At 44.6% G+C, this 14,361-nt stretch overlaps 1 protein-coding gene across 2 annotated transcripts; it reads left to right on the top strand.

The window, feature by feature from the left end:
- The first annotated feature begins 2,476 nt into the window (after positions 1-2,476).
- Positions 2,477-13,011, top strand: lhfpl4b (LHFPL tetraspan subfamily member 4b). Of its 2 annotated transcripts, none has more exons than XM_044211024.1 (7): positions 2,477-5,104; positions 5,255-5,475; positions 7,844-8,048; positions 9,150-9,229; positions 9,874-10,021; positions 10,543-10,580; positions 10,684-13,011. In XM_044211024.1, exons 1-6 carry the CDS (start codon positions 5,062-5,064, stop codon positions 10,569-10,571), a joined length of 726 nt encoding a protein of 241 aa, XP_044066959.1. In that variant the 5' UTR covers positions 2,477-5,061; the 3' UTR covers positions 10,572-10,580; positions 10,684-13,011. The 2 variants fall into 2 exon arrangements, with proteins under 2 accessions (XP_044066959.1, XP_044066960.1); XM_044211025.1 differs by having other exon boundaries at positions 2,498-2,594.
- The last annotated feature ends 1,350 nt before the right edge of the window (positions 13,012-14,361 follow it).

The following is a 14,361-nucleotide window of genomic DNA, read 5'->3' as shown; positions in this document are numbered from 1 at the left end:
CCTCGGTACACCAGCAGACTCTGGACGGTTTTATTTAGGAAATTCTGAGCACAAACAGAAAGAGACGTGTTGATTATTGAGAAGAGAAGAAGAAGAGTCGGGAGGGCAGAGTGGTGATGATGTCACCAAAAGGCCACGCCCACAAACAGCGGATCAATAACGTCAAAAATCTGCAGTTTTACAGTTTTAGTGTAAATATTCTCAATAAGTTTCGAACTGAAGCAGAAATATCGTCGCTGACGTTTGAGGAGAAAGTAAAAACTCGTCACGCGATGATGGTGCGTTCAAGGACGCGCCAACATCTGCCAGTGTTTGTTTTCCTGCTGCTTCACGTGTTCATTCTTCATTCGTCCAATCAGGAGTCACCTGAGCTGTGGACCAATCAGCAGCGCGGGCCCTCCCGTCCGCGGCGCTCAGCTTTCTGCTTTCCTTCTTCTCGTCTTCATTCGGTTGCCGGTGCGTCTTTGAAGGAGGTGACGGAGGAAGTGATTGGCTCAGGGGGAGCCACCGGCCAACCAGCCAATCATCAACAAGAAGCCGCTCACAGCGGGCGTGGCCGCAGACCGCCATGTTTCCCGCCGCAGTGATGTAACCGTTTGAAGAGCGCCCTGAGATTTTAATCAGCCTCTTTCACTCTGGGAACTAAAGCATTCGTTCCTGTTGAACTTCCTGTTGAACTTCCTGTCGAACTTCCTGTCGAACTTCCTGTTGAACTTCCTGTCGAACTTCCTGTCGAACTTCCTGTTGAACTTCCTGTTGAACTTCCGAGTTTCTGTTAAAGACAAATGATTTGATGGTCGCAGGTTAATAATGTTCAGATAATTACGCATAAAATCTCTCCAGCAGAGGGCCGGGTTTCCTCACTTCGTGTTTCTGCGATCAGTAATAAACGTGTAGTTTTCGGTCTGCAGCTCCGTGTGCTCGCTCGTGGTTTCCTGCAGGAAAGAGTCACTTTAACGTTCGAAGGTAAACTTTCAGCTGCAGACTGAAACGGAAAAGTTTAAAACTGCAGTTTGATGTTTGTGTTTGAGGTGCGTTTGGTTTACAGACTGTGTGGGACGGTGAAGGCGGTGTTCGGGTGGAGACAAGAGGAAGTCTGTGCAATATTCTGTTTCTGAACAACCGTTTGTTCCTTTCTCTGTTAAAGTTTTATTACTATTAAAATGTGGTTTGTGTGTATTTATGTTTCCTGCATCATGTTCTTCCTTCAGCACTCGATCATTGATCATTGATCATTGATCATTGATCATTGATCGCTCATTAACAATCAGTTTCAGAGCAGCTGCTGAATCCTGAAGTCATCTTTCTGTTTTAAAGGAAATCAACTCATTAACTATTAAAACAGATTGTTTCTGATCGTTAAATATTTCCTTCATTCTTTTGTTTTGTGGCTCCGAACTGCAGAAGATTCTTCATCAGTCAGACGCTGATTTTTGTCCAAAATCACGAAGCAGAAACTGTTTTTGATTTTAGCAACAAAATAAAAAAAGGTGTGGCTGAAAGCTCCAGAAACAGTAAGTAAACCTTATGATAAAACTGCAGTTTCCGAGATGAAGAATGAACCTGAAGCTGTTTTGACTTCCTGTCCACTTACTTTTGGCCATGTGCTGCTGTGATGAACTAGTTATTAATATTCTGTTGGTTATGATGTGCTGTCGCAGCAGGGCCCCGCTCCGCCTGCAGGAGGCGCTGTGACGGAGCTCCGCCTGCAGCAGGCGCTGTGACGGAGCTCCGCCTGCAGGAGGCGCTGTGACGGAGCTCCGCCTGCAGGAGGCGCTGTGGCGGAGCTCCGCCGGCAGGAGGCGCTGTGACGGAGCTCCGCCTGCAGGAGGCGCTGTGACGGAGCTCCGCCGGCAGGAGGCGCTGTGGCGGAGCTCCGCCGGCAGCAGGCTCTGTGACGGAGCCGCCGGCCGGCAGAGCCGCTGTGGCGGAGCTCCGCCGGCAGGAGGCGCTGTGGCGGAGCTCCGCCGGCAGGAGGCGCTGTGACGGAGCTCCGCCGGCAGCAGGCGCTGTGACGGAGCTCCGCCGGCAGCAGGCGCTGTGACGGAGCTCCGCCGGCAGCAGGCGCTGTGGCGGAGCTCCGTCACCTGACCCAGCGGGGACACCTGATCGTCTCCGCGCGTGTTCGCGTGACGAAGAAATGATTGATCGGATTCTTGTTGGCAGAGGAGGCTCCACATCCGGGGATGTAGCGCTGTAAACCCCCCATCCTCTCCTCCGCCTCTCTCTCTCCATCTCTCTCTCTCTCTCCTCCGCCCTCTCTCTCCTCCGCCTCTCTCTCTCCATCCTCTCCTCCGCCCTCTCTCTCTCTCCTCCGCCTCTCTCTCTCCATCTCTCTCTCCTCCGCCTCTCTCTCCATCCTCTCCTCCGCCTCTCTGTCTCTCTCCTCCGCCTCTCTCATCCTCCGCCCTCTCTCTCTCTCCTCCGCCTCTCTCTCCATCTCTCTCTCTCTCTCCTCCGCCTCTCTCTCTCCATCCTCTCCTCCTCCGCCCTCTCTCTCTCTCCTCCGCCTCTCTCTCTCCATCCTCTCCTCCGCCTGCCTCCTCTCGTCCTGCAGATGAACAGACAGACAGGTGGAGCTCCTCCAGCCGCAGGTTTGGTTCCGGTTTTTTTCTGTTTCAGCTGATCGTGTTGATGCACGCGACACGTTTCAGACCTCAGATCAGATCGATTCTCTTTAAATCCCGACAGACAGACTGAGAGAGAGACAGACAGGCAGGCAGGCAGAGAGAGAGACAGACAGACAGACAGGCTGCTTCAAAACGGTATTTGTGCGCGCGCGTGCGTGTCATCAGTAAACAACCCGGAGGTGATGATGTCACCGTGTTTATGTTTGCTGTAATAATATCAGCTGCTCTGCAGTGAGTTAAAGCCACACGTTGATTATTCTTTATATTTAATATATTGAATTGTCAGAGTGGTTTACTTGTTCTTGTACTTTAACTTTACAGATTCTGATTTACATAAAAACATCAGTTTATAAAATGCAACATGTTGTTCAGCTGATCCAGAGACATTTCTCCTCTGACGCTTATAACGTGAGCAGGACTTTTACATGGTTGTTGGTACTTTTAGTAAAGTAAATCTTAATGTTGTAACGTGCTCTGCTGACCTGTTTGTACTTTTATTATTATTTGTTATTATCATTATTATTTTTTATCTTGTTTTTAATGTTGTACAGCACTTTGGTTCAGCTTCGGTTGTTGGAAGGTGCTATAGAAATAAAGTTTGATTGATTGATTGATTGATTGATTGATTGATTGATAAAAGATCTGAGCTGACTCATGTCAACTTCCTACAGTATTTGATACTTAAAGGGGACGTGTTGTGCTCATTTCAGCTCTATATTTTTATTCTGCGAGTCCACTAAAGATCCTGATTTATCTTATACTGGCCCTTCATGCAGCGCCTCAGTTCATCCTGTCTGAAACAAGCTGTTTTAGCTCCTGTCTCTTTAAGCCCCCCGCCATAAAAGCCCACTTTCTTCTGATTGGCCAGCTCCCCGGAAGCCTGCCGAGGGGCAGCGAGCCGCTGTAACCAGGACTGAGCTCAGCCCCGACAAAACGCAGCAAAACGTTCATTTAAATGGAAACGGTGGCGCCTTGAACGCCCTGTTGTAACACTGCAGTGTTTATATACACGTCCGTGCTGATTGGGTAGCACCTCTGACACACCCACCAAACGAGAGAAAACGTACCTGAAAGCCTGTAGCACAATGAGTTCAGACTGAACGCGCCCCAGTTCTCTTTATACACCCAGTGCTGTGAGCCGCACACCGCCGGAGGGAAGTGTTTCTGGGAGACAAAAACACAACTTTATAACTTTGTTCACTGATCCTGGGGAAACTGGATCATATTTATGGAGAAAATATTTTCTGGTTTTCCCTCTGATGTCCTCCGGCTGCTCTGCCTCAACTCTCTCTGAGTTTTCTGATGAACTGATGGCTTTAAAGTAACTGCTGCTGATTGTAGCTGCTTTCAGCTAGTTAGCTCAGTTAGCCGTGCAGCTAGCAGTCCTTTTAGCTTCGCTGACTCTGCCCAGATCGGGCAGGAGTGCTGGTGTTTACACCACTAGCACAGGAGCTTTGGACCGGCAGGATGAGGTTTTCAGGCCCAGGCTCTGATCTCCCAGTCAGCTAGCTAATGGGACCGCTAGCTGCATGGCTAACTGAGCTAACGGTGGTTGGCAATGGTTAGCAGTTACTTTAGCAAAAAATAAAGATAACTGTCCATCAAGAAACTAACTTTCTTTCACAACCGATAAAGCACTTTCCTCGAGACAAGTCCTGAGTGTCGCATAGCCAGACCCATCTCCACACTTTAGTGCTATGAGCAGAGCGGTCCAATACTGAGCGGGTGGATGGGCGCGGCCCTGTACTTCGTGGGCGTGCTGTGTGGGCGGTGACTGTACAGTTGTGACATCACAACCTTATGGAAGTCCTGACGGCTCGTTTAAAGGCACAGTTTCTGAATACGGGCTGTGTGCATTTCTCCGTGGATTGAGCGTTTTGATACTTTCACAGTATTTATAAAGCGCCTAGATCTGCTTTATTATCAAAAAAGACATGGAAGTCTCACTTTCTACAATATGGGACCTTTAAGTCTCCTTTTAAAACATTGCCAAATGTTTATGTTTACATCACAGAGGGAGGTGGGGAGGAGAGCTGAAGGGGAGGCAAAGATACTGCAGGAGGTGGATCTGTGTCAGAAACCTCCCTCCTCCTCTTAGAGTCCTAACTCCGTCAGGTCTGGACTCACAGACATGAAACTCACATCGAATCGTTCAGTGCGACTCACACTTCCAGATGTGATCATCGTCTCTGATGCCCGTCCAGAATAAACGTCCAGAAATCCACTGAGACGCCAGAGAAGAAAGCGGCTGCAGAACCTGCCTGAGAATCCTGCTGTTTCTAAGTTTCCTTCAGTCTCACAGTGATCCAGAGACAGCTGTCTGTCCGTCCACGGGTCCACTGCAGACAGGAGCTGCTGACTGGTTCGGCTGCTCTGACGGGACAGTCTGACTGCATGTGAACAAATGCTAAAAAAACGGGTCTGAAACAAGATGAAACATGACCCACATACGGATTTAAATCAGACCAGAGAAGGTGATGTTAAAATCAGCCTCCCCCCCTTTACAGACAGAAACACAGTCTGAATGGGGCTTAAAACATATTTTGGTTCAATGTGATCGTTTTTCCTTCTTTATTGTTAAAAGTAGCCTATTATAAAGATCACATTTTCTCTCTCTCTCTCAGTCATGTCGGTGTCGCCCGCCCTCGTCGACCTCTCTCGTCTTTATCAGACAGAGTTTGTTCGGAGCGCCCGGGCGGTTGGCGTCCTCTGGGCCGTCTGTACGCTCTGCTTCGCCATCATCCAGGTGGTTGTCCTGGTGCAGCCGTCCTGGATCGGCACTGGAGACACCCGCCATCAGGGGGTGGGACGGGCCCCGCCCAGCGGCACCCTGGGACTATTTGAGGTGAGAAACATGAAACCACGCCCTCACAAACAGCCAATCACAGTTTAGCGACTGTAACTAGTCACAGCAGGTGTGTCTACGGATCCAACTTAAATCACATTTAGTCCCTTTTTGTGTTTTTTAAATGTATTGTTTATAGTTTTTTATTATTAAAACAAAGAAAAAACGTCTTTGGGGAAATATCAGAAATATTAAAAATGTTCCTTTTCGTCTCAGCTGGCTGGGCGTGTCCCTGTCTGTGTTTGATTGACAGCAGCTGGCAGGCTGAGTGCCGGTGTTACACTTTAGGGAACAAGAGACAAAGTAAACAAACTTGTGCTGTAGCTACATGTGATGGGCAGACAGCGTGTTGTTACTGGTATTGAAAAATATGAACCAAACCAGCATCTAACTGGACCCGAGTGACATTAGCAGATACGTTTACATGCTCTTTAATGTGCTACACCTGAGCAGCTAACTAGCTATCTAGCCTGCAAACTGCCGTTAGCAGTTTACTTTCACCTGGAGAATGTTTGTTTGGTGGCTCGTTCAGGACAAGACGTGCGTTCATGCGGTTGTTGTTCTGAGTCTGTTACTCTTGTGTTGTGTAGCAGGCTGCTGAAACCGGCTCTGAGCCAATCAGCATCGGCTCTGCCTATGATAGAACACTGACGTTACTGCTTTATGCGAGATTTGATTGGCTGTATCGAAATAATGTCTCCATCTACATAGACAATCTAACGGTGTGCTGTCTAAATTAAACTAGGGGGCGCCACCATGAAACCAGATAATATAAAATATACATTTCTCCCTTTTGGTTTCTGATTTTTTCTCAAAGGAGAACACAGGACAAGTAATTTACAGAGCAGATATGTTGCTCTGTAAAAAAAGCAATTTCAGTTGCTTCTTTGAGTCCGATATCCAAATCTTATAATACATTCCTGGGTGTCAGTGTTTGTATTTCTCCACATGTTGAAGTGTTGTAGATGTAGCTGTAGTCAGAGAGAAACTCTGCATACAAAGAGTTTCCAAAACACAAAAACACAAGAGAAATAAAGAATAGATTAAACAGTTTGTCTGCTCGAATGTAAGCTGCTAATGTTAGCATGTCCAGCTAGCTTACAACCTACAGAAGTAACCCCGTGTTACTTCTGTAAGCCAAGAGTTAGCATAGCAATAGATACATTTGTTTATGGGGTTAGAGGTAACGTTCAAAAGCTCCATTCAGGACTGGAACAACCACTGTGTGGGAGTCGGTCCTGGATGACACTAAATCAGAGTTAAAACTGAATTGGGTTTGGGGAAATTTACATGGCAACACATCAGTTAGTCCTCATCCTAAAAGGCTTTTCTCTTGGAACAATAAGAGTGAAACTGTTTGATTATATGAAGAAGTATAAAAGCTAAGCAGCAAAGCAGGTTTGTAGCGGTTTGACTCAGAGCCGGGGAGCCAGTCAGAGTTAAGGACCGACAAAGATTGTGTTTTTAGTTCTGTACCAGTTAATACCATGTCTTTCTATACATGACCCTTGGAATAACAATAATTAAGAATTGGACAGCTCAAACTGGTGTGTAAGTGTGATGCAGGGGCTTGCATGCTTAAAGGTGCTGATCGCCACAGGAAGAACAAAATAATATCTCATTTTACATTTTCATTTCTGCTCATTTCAGCTGACAAAATCAACGACGGTCAGCTAGAAATAAGAAGCTGCTTTTGTTTACTTCTGTATGAAATCAAAGACACATTGTTTCAAAGAATACTGTGGCTACTACTGTTGTCCCTGTATGCCTGTATGTCCCTGTATGCCTGTGTGTCTCTGTATGCCTGTATGTCCCTGTATGCCTGTATGTCCCTGTATGCCTGTGTGTCTCTGTATGCCTGTATGTCCCTGTATGCCTGTATGTCCCTGTATGCCTGTGTGTCCCTGTATGCCTGTATGTCCCTGTATGCCTGTGTGTCTCTGTATGCCTGTATGTCCCTGTATGCCTGTGTGTCTCTGTATGCCTGTGTGTCCCTGTATGCCTGTATGTCCCTGTATGCCTGTATGCCCCTGTATGCCTGTGTGTCCCTGTATGCCTGTATGTCCCTGTATGCCTGTGTGTCTCTGTATGCCTGTGTGTCCCTGTATGCCTGTATGTCCCTGTATGCCTGTGTGTCCCTGTATGCCTGTGTGTCCCTGTATGCCTGTGTGTCCCTGTATGCCTGTCGCTGTATGCCTGTCGCTGTATGCCTGTATGTCCCTGTATGCCTGTGTGTCCCTGTATGCCTGTGTGTCCCTGTATGCCTGTGTGTCCCTGTATGCCTGTATGTCCCTGTATGCCTGTGTGTCTCTGTATGCCTGTGTGTCCCTGTATGCCTGTGTGTCCCTGTATGCCTGTGTGTTGTCAGGTGTGTGTGGAGTCGGACTGGCCGGTCCCGGACTGTCGCGGTGGTCTGTCCAGTCTGTCTCCTCTGCCGTCCTTCCAGTCGGTGGCGGTGTTGGTGGGAGTGTCTCTGTGGGCGGTGTGGACCAGCGTCCTCTGTCTCTGTCTCTTCAGGTTCTGCAGCGCTGCAACCGTCTACAAGATCTGTGCATGGCTGCAGCTCACTGCAGGTCAGTTACTGGTTCTACTGGTACTTGTGATAATGGTAGCAGTCAGAGGTTAAACAGGCTGGAGTTTGACTCTGTTCTATCACATCCTGTCAGATCTCATTTTTACTGCTGTATCTACTGTACTGTCACAGCAGCATTTAAAACGCTGAAATTCTGCTGCAATTTGAATTAATTCAATAGAATCATAGCAATCAGTGGATTCACTCACAGGGGTGAAGTAAATTCGCACAAATGTTTCACACAGAGTTCAACTTTGGTGAACTTTGATGTGCAAATTTGCACTGTCGATCAATAGCAAGCCGTCCTGACAGAGTTGATCTTTGAGTGGACAGAGAGCTGGAGAGTCCAAAATGGAGGAAGCTATCGTAGCTTATTAGCTGTGTGTCACCGTCCAGGTTTACTGAAGCTCCTCTGTCAGAGTGTAAACTGCTCCACAACAGAGACCTGGTTCACACACAGTCAGGAGACAGGAGGACATGATGCTGATACAACTGTAAATAAACTGTGGACACTTATTGTCCTGTTAGAGACTGAGCTAAGCTAACAAGCATGCTAAGCTCACGCTAACTCTTTATTGAATAAAATGGTGTACAATGGTGAAAAAAGTCCTAAATGAGTAGAGAAAATAGAAAGATATTTCACTGACTAGCGCTAGCTTGTTCCTGGCTGACTATCATGTTAGCGGTTAGCTTGCCAGCTACAGTAGTTTACTAGCTAGGCCTGTGAGTAGTCACTATGTCACCAAACTTCTAGAAGTAGATATTTGCAAAAACGTTTTGGTGCGACCAGGCCTTTACAACAGGATATTGATTTTTTTTTTGTGGAGCAGCCATTATGTCTGACTTGTTTAATACATGTAACAGCCACAGTTTGTGTTGTGAACTTATTGAACCAACCTTTCAAACAGCACTGATCAGCTGTGATCAGAACCCTGCTGCTTCCTCCTTTCAATAACTGGAAATATTAACTGTGGAGGGGGAGGGGCTCCATCTATATACAGTACTGTTATCAGAGCAGAATTTGAACCTTCCCTGTCTGATTCTCTGTCCGTCCGTCCGTCCATCTTTCTGTCTGTCTCTCTGTCTGTCTCTGTCTCCACAGGTTTCTGTCTGGCGTTGGCTTGTCTTCTGTTTCCAGACTCGTGGGAGAGTCCAGAGATGAGAGCTCTGTGTGGAGACTCTGTGAGTGTTACATGACGAGTGTCTCTGTGGACTAATGTTTCTCTACAGAAAGCAGAGCCTATAAAACGTATTTACCCCCCCTGGAAGTCTTTATGTTGTAGATTTAATGTGATCAACAGAAAATGACCTTTTAATATCAAAGTGAAAAAAATCTTTACTAAGTGATCTAAATGAACTACAAATATAAAATACAAAATACTTGTTTGCGTACGTATTCAGTATTACCGCTGAATCTGTGAGGGCAGAAACAAACATGAAAACTTTTTATAGGCACTGTAGCTTGGCCTATATTTGGACATGAAAAATAATCCTTGCTTGGAAAAGTTTCCACAAGATAAAACCATTGATATACTGTATGTGCTCATCAGAAAATGAAATCCCATTATGTAGACTGATGTTGTGTAATTGGAAATATAAGAAGAAGATTAATAGATGTGAGTTACATAAACTGCTTTGGTTATGTTACAATGTTTTAAGCAGACTGGACCAATTAAGAGCCATAAGACGCTCTGTTTCCTCTGTTTCTGCCAGAGACACTGAACAGGTGCTCAGTGACCTGTATCCACGATACTGATCCTGTCTTAATAGTATTGATGTTGGATTAACCTGTATTGATGACAATGATCTTGTATTTTTGTTTCCAGGTGGGAAGTTTCTCTCCAGGTAACTGTTCAGTCCACTGGGCCTACATCCTGGCCATCTTGGGCGTTCTGGATGCCGGCATCTTGGCCACGTTGGCCTTTGTCCTCGCCAACAGACAGGATGCCCTGCTGCCGCCAGACGCCAAGGACGGTGAGGGAGGGGTCGGGGCATCTGGGGGTCCTGTTAGCTTAGTTTTTGCTTCTAGGTGTCGTTAGCATAGAGTTAGCTTTGGGTCCAGTGAACTTCTGGTTCAAGTCAAGTCAATTTTATTTTTACAGCCCAATGTCACAAACAATTTGCCTCAGGGGGCTTTACAGCATACGACACCCTCTGTCCTCAAACCCTCGATTCGAATGAGGAAAGACTCCCCCAAAAAACCCTTTAAACAGGGAAAAAATGTTAGAAAGCTCAGGAAGAGCAGGAGAGGAGGGATCCCTCTCCCAGGGCAGACAGACAGGAAATAGATGTGTGTACAGAATAGATTCACAACAGAAATCATAGTATTCACAATTATGATGACAAAATGTAGAGTGAAGAGGATGGATCCAGGAGGACAACTGGGTCCACGTAGCTTAGAATTAGCTTCTAGGTCTAGTTAGCTTTGAATTAGCAGTAGGGGGGACAAACCTTTAATAAGACAGTTTATAATGAGACTGTTTGTGTTTGTGCAGTGACCACAGGTCTGCTGATGTCAGCGTAGAGTCACCAGGTGAGTCTGTTCTTCTTCTACTGTCACTCTGTCTCTTTAAAGCTTCACACAAACTCAGACTGTTTTCTTTATTCTTGTTTCTCTTCCTCCTCCTCCTCTTCAGGGGCGGTTGGTCTTCACTTCTCCTCCTTCTGATCTGTCCATCCTTAATCATCACCATCATCCTCATTAGAGGAGATAAATATCAAAACGAGCCAGAAGAAGAACACGACATTCCTCCTTCTCTCCTCTCATCATCACCTGGTTTCCTGGCAACCATCTCCACCTTAATGTTGTCACGGTGAGGAAAGAAGGATAAAGAGGAGCGGGAATTAAAAGAGTGAGTTCAGAAAGAAAAGCAGACGAGAAAAGAGGAAAGAAACGACAGTAAAGGTGCAGAACACAGGATATATTGTAGTGATACAGTAGGTCTATATGAACATTAGTAAAGTGTGTCCATATGTTCAATTAAGAACATCTTACCTGTGTCACAGCTTGCCTGGCGGTTTAGTGTCCCGCAGTATTGTGTCTGTGTTGATGTGTTGAGGCAGGAAGCTTTGGACAGGATTTAGAGACTCTCTGCATCTCCAGCATGAATAACATAAAGTTCAAATGCAGTTCTGAACCAACGGCAGCACTTTAGAAGTGTGGTACTGTCATGAGACTGTACTGACGATGTGTTTGTCCCGATTATTAAAGTACTACATCTTCTTTTCTTGTTACATTTTGGCATAACGTCACTTCTTTTATAGCAGGCTATATATTTTGATATGTTTGTCCAACATTATATTCATGTTCCCAGAGCTATGCAAGTGTGAAGGTAGGAAGGGGAGAGAGGAGGTGGTATGATGGGGAAAAAAATAAAAGAGGAGGGATGGAAAGGAGAGCTTTCATTTAGTTCTCCGTTATCTGTCAGCATCTGCAGCGACGCCACAAACAGAAGCACAACATGTTCTATAAAATCATCTTCTGTGAGTTTAAAACATGTCGACATTAAATCTGAACCTCAAAGCAGCCGTCTGAGATTTGAGTCAAATCCTCTTGGAGTCGGATGTTTCAGTCTCATCTCTGTTTAGCTTAGCTTAGGAACTTCAAATCTGTCTGATTTACATGTTGTGCCTTGTTGGCTTAGTCCACTTAGCTTAGAGTTAGCTTCTGAGTCAAGTTAGTATAGAGTTAGCTTCAGGTCCATTTGATTTTTGGGTCCATTTAGCTTAGAATTAGCTTAAGATCCATTTAGCATCTGGGTCCACTTAGCTTAGATTTAGCTTGTAGGTCGAGTTAGCATAAAGTTATCTTTGGGTCCACTTAGCTTTGAATTAGCTTAAGAGCCAGTTAGCCTCTGGGTTCTACTTCCAGTATTTGTGCTAAGCTAGGCTAGCAGTTTCCCTGTGATTCCAGTCTTTGTGCTAAGCTAGGCTAAACACTGATAAAACTGATATCCATCTGAAACATCTGACTCTGGAGAAAACACAGAACAAGAATATTTTACTAAAATCTCAGAGTTTCCTGTCAGCATGACCTTTGACCTTTGAAGCACAAAACAAAGTAGCTTGTGCAGTTTTTCCCTTCAGTGAGTCTTCCAGGCTGTTTGTTGTTTATTAGATAATGTTGCCTTGAACTGAGTGTTTCTGCCTGTTAGCTTCAGTTTAACAGTTAGAAACTTTCAGTCTGTACTAAATGTTGTTTTCATAGAGCATGTGTAGGTGTAGAACTACATTTATCAACATATAGCATCTCACAATCTGGACATTTACAAGTTTTTAAATTTGTTTAGTTAAATGTAAAAGTGAGAGGCCACATGACGTCGCTGTCCAGTGAAAACCACATATCTCCATTTTTTCAAGTTTAACTTTCCAGATATAAACTTAAGAATCAAATGTTCTTTTATCGGCGAGAAAATTCCAACTTCTTAAGTGAAAAAATAATTTAAAAAACAAATTTAATTATCTGAGAAATATATTGTCACTAAGGTGAAAACCTTAGCTTATGAAAAGCTTTTTGAGATACATGGTTTTTACAGGACAGTAACGACGATTTGTCAGATCAAACTGTTAAATACAAATGATTAAATTAATTAATAAAATGATGTAACCGTGGCAACATTTTACTGAGTGCCAAAAAGAAATCAGCAAACAATAGAAATGTCTTCATCGGGGTCAAGCGCGAAAACAAGTTGCCATGGTTACAGTGGCGTGGGCTTATTAGCTTGACTGTTACGTTTTGAACGAGTCAACACGACACAAACGGAAGCTGAAAATTGTCTCTAATGTGTCTCCGTACAGTTTAACCTCAAAAGAAAACGAATCATTTTATAAAGTTTGTTGTTTGTACTTACAGAATGTTTCCTGCATGTCAGAACAGATGTACAGTGACAGTAACATAAACAGTATTTATGTATGTTTGTGTGTTAATGTTTTTATTCACGTGTGAGAATAAATTATAGATTTGATCAGTTTTCTCCGAATCACTGAAAGATGGCACATCAGAGTGTGACATCATCTGTTAACAGCCAATCAGAGACAGAGCAGGTCGTCCTGCTGTTCAGGTCATGTGACTGCTGCATTAAAAATAAATGCAAACTTTTGACAGCAAAATACAGTGTAGGTGATGTTACCTCATAACATTACCTGACCAGGTAACATGACCTCTAATCCAGTTTATCTGAAGTTAAACTGATGACGTTAAGCAGCCAGGTAAGTTAATCTACCTGGTTAGTTAATTAGGTAAAGTTACCTGTGTAAGTGATGTTACTGTCAAACTGAAGTTACCAGATGATATTATCTGACCAGATGAAGTTTGCTATCCGGTCAGAAGTTACCTGTTTAACTGATGTAACCAGTTTACCTTCATTTACCTGGTGAAGTTACCTGAGCAGGTAAAGTTACCCAATCATGTGATGTGTAACTGAAGTTCCAGAAAATGTTACCTGTCCAGGTGAGTCCTGGTCCACAGAACAGCTGTTTCAGAATAAAGCTGAGAGAAAACAAACAAATGTCACAGGGAGGATTTCTTAAACGCTGCTCTAACTTTGCTGCCCGGCAACTTCTAACAGAATAAAAAATACAGTAACAGTAAAACAAAAAAATGCAAAAGTACAGACAAGAGATCCACAAGATAAAAGTTAGAAAGACATTAAAAACAGATTGACTAGAAAATAAGAAAGTATAAATAGCTAAATATTGCAGTGCAGGTGAGTGTTGCCCAGGATTTCTCTAAGAGTCCTGGCGAACAGAAACGTTTGCTCTGACCTGGGAACAGTAAGCAGACCAGCACCTGGAGTGCTTTATAAACAAGCAACAGGCACACAGGAAGCCAATGCAGCGATCTCAGCACCGGTGTCCATTTTCTTAGTCCGGGTCAGAACCTGGCTCAGCATTCTGGACCAGCTGCAGCTGTCTGACTGTCAAGCCGACTGAAAATGAATGCATGAAGATTTTCAAGGTCCTGCTTGTAGTTCTGGAGATATTTCTGAGGTGACAGCAGCCGATGTGTCCGTTGAGATTTAGGTCAGAATCCATAATTACACCTAAATTTCTGACTTGGTCTCCAGTGAGAGGGATTCATGGTGAGCAGTGACGATAAGTCTCTCAGTCAGGTGAGGTTACCTGTTTTAGGGATGAGGATTTTACCTGATGCAGTAAAAGTACTTGACCAGGTAAAGTTACCTGTTTAATTGATGTCACCAGTTTATTTGAAGGTACCTGATGATCTTACCTGACCAGATGAAATGACCTTCTCAAGTAAAGCTACCTGTTTAGGCGATGTAACTCGCTTAACTGACGTTACCTGAAGATGTTAC

The sequence above is a fragment of the Siniperca chuatsi genome, linkage group LG10 (genome assembly GCF_020085105.1).
Source record: "Siniperca chuatsi isolate FFG_IHB_CAS linkage group LG10, ASM2008510v1, whole genome shotgun sequence".
In the NCBI taxonomy this organism is placed as follows: Eukaryota; Metazoa; Chordata; class Actinopteri; order Centrarchiformes; family Sinipercidae; genus Siniperca; species Siniperca chuatsi.
Note: the sequence above shows the minus strand (reverse complement) of the source record. Positions and strands in the feature narration are given on the sequence as shown.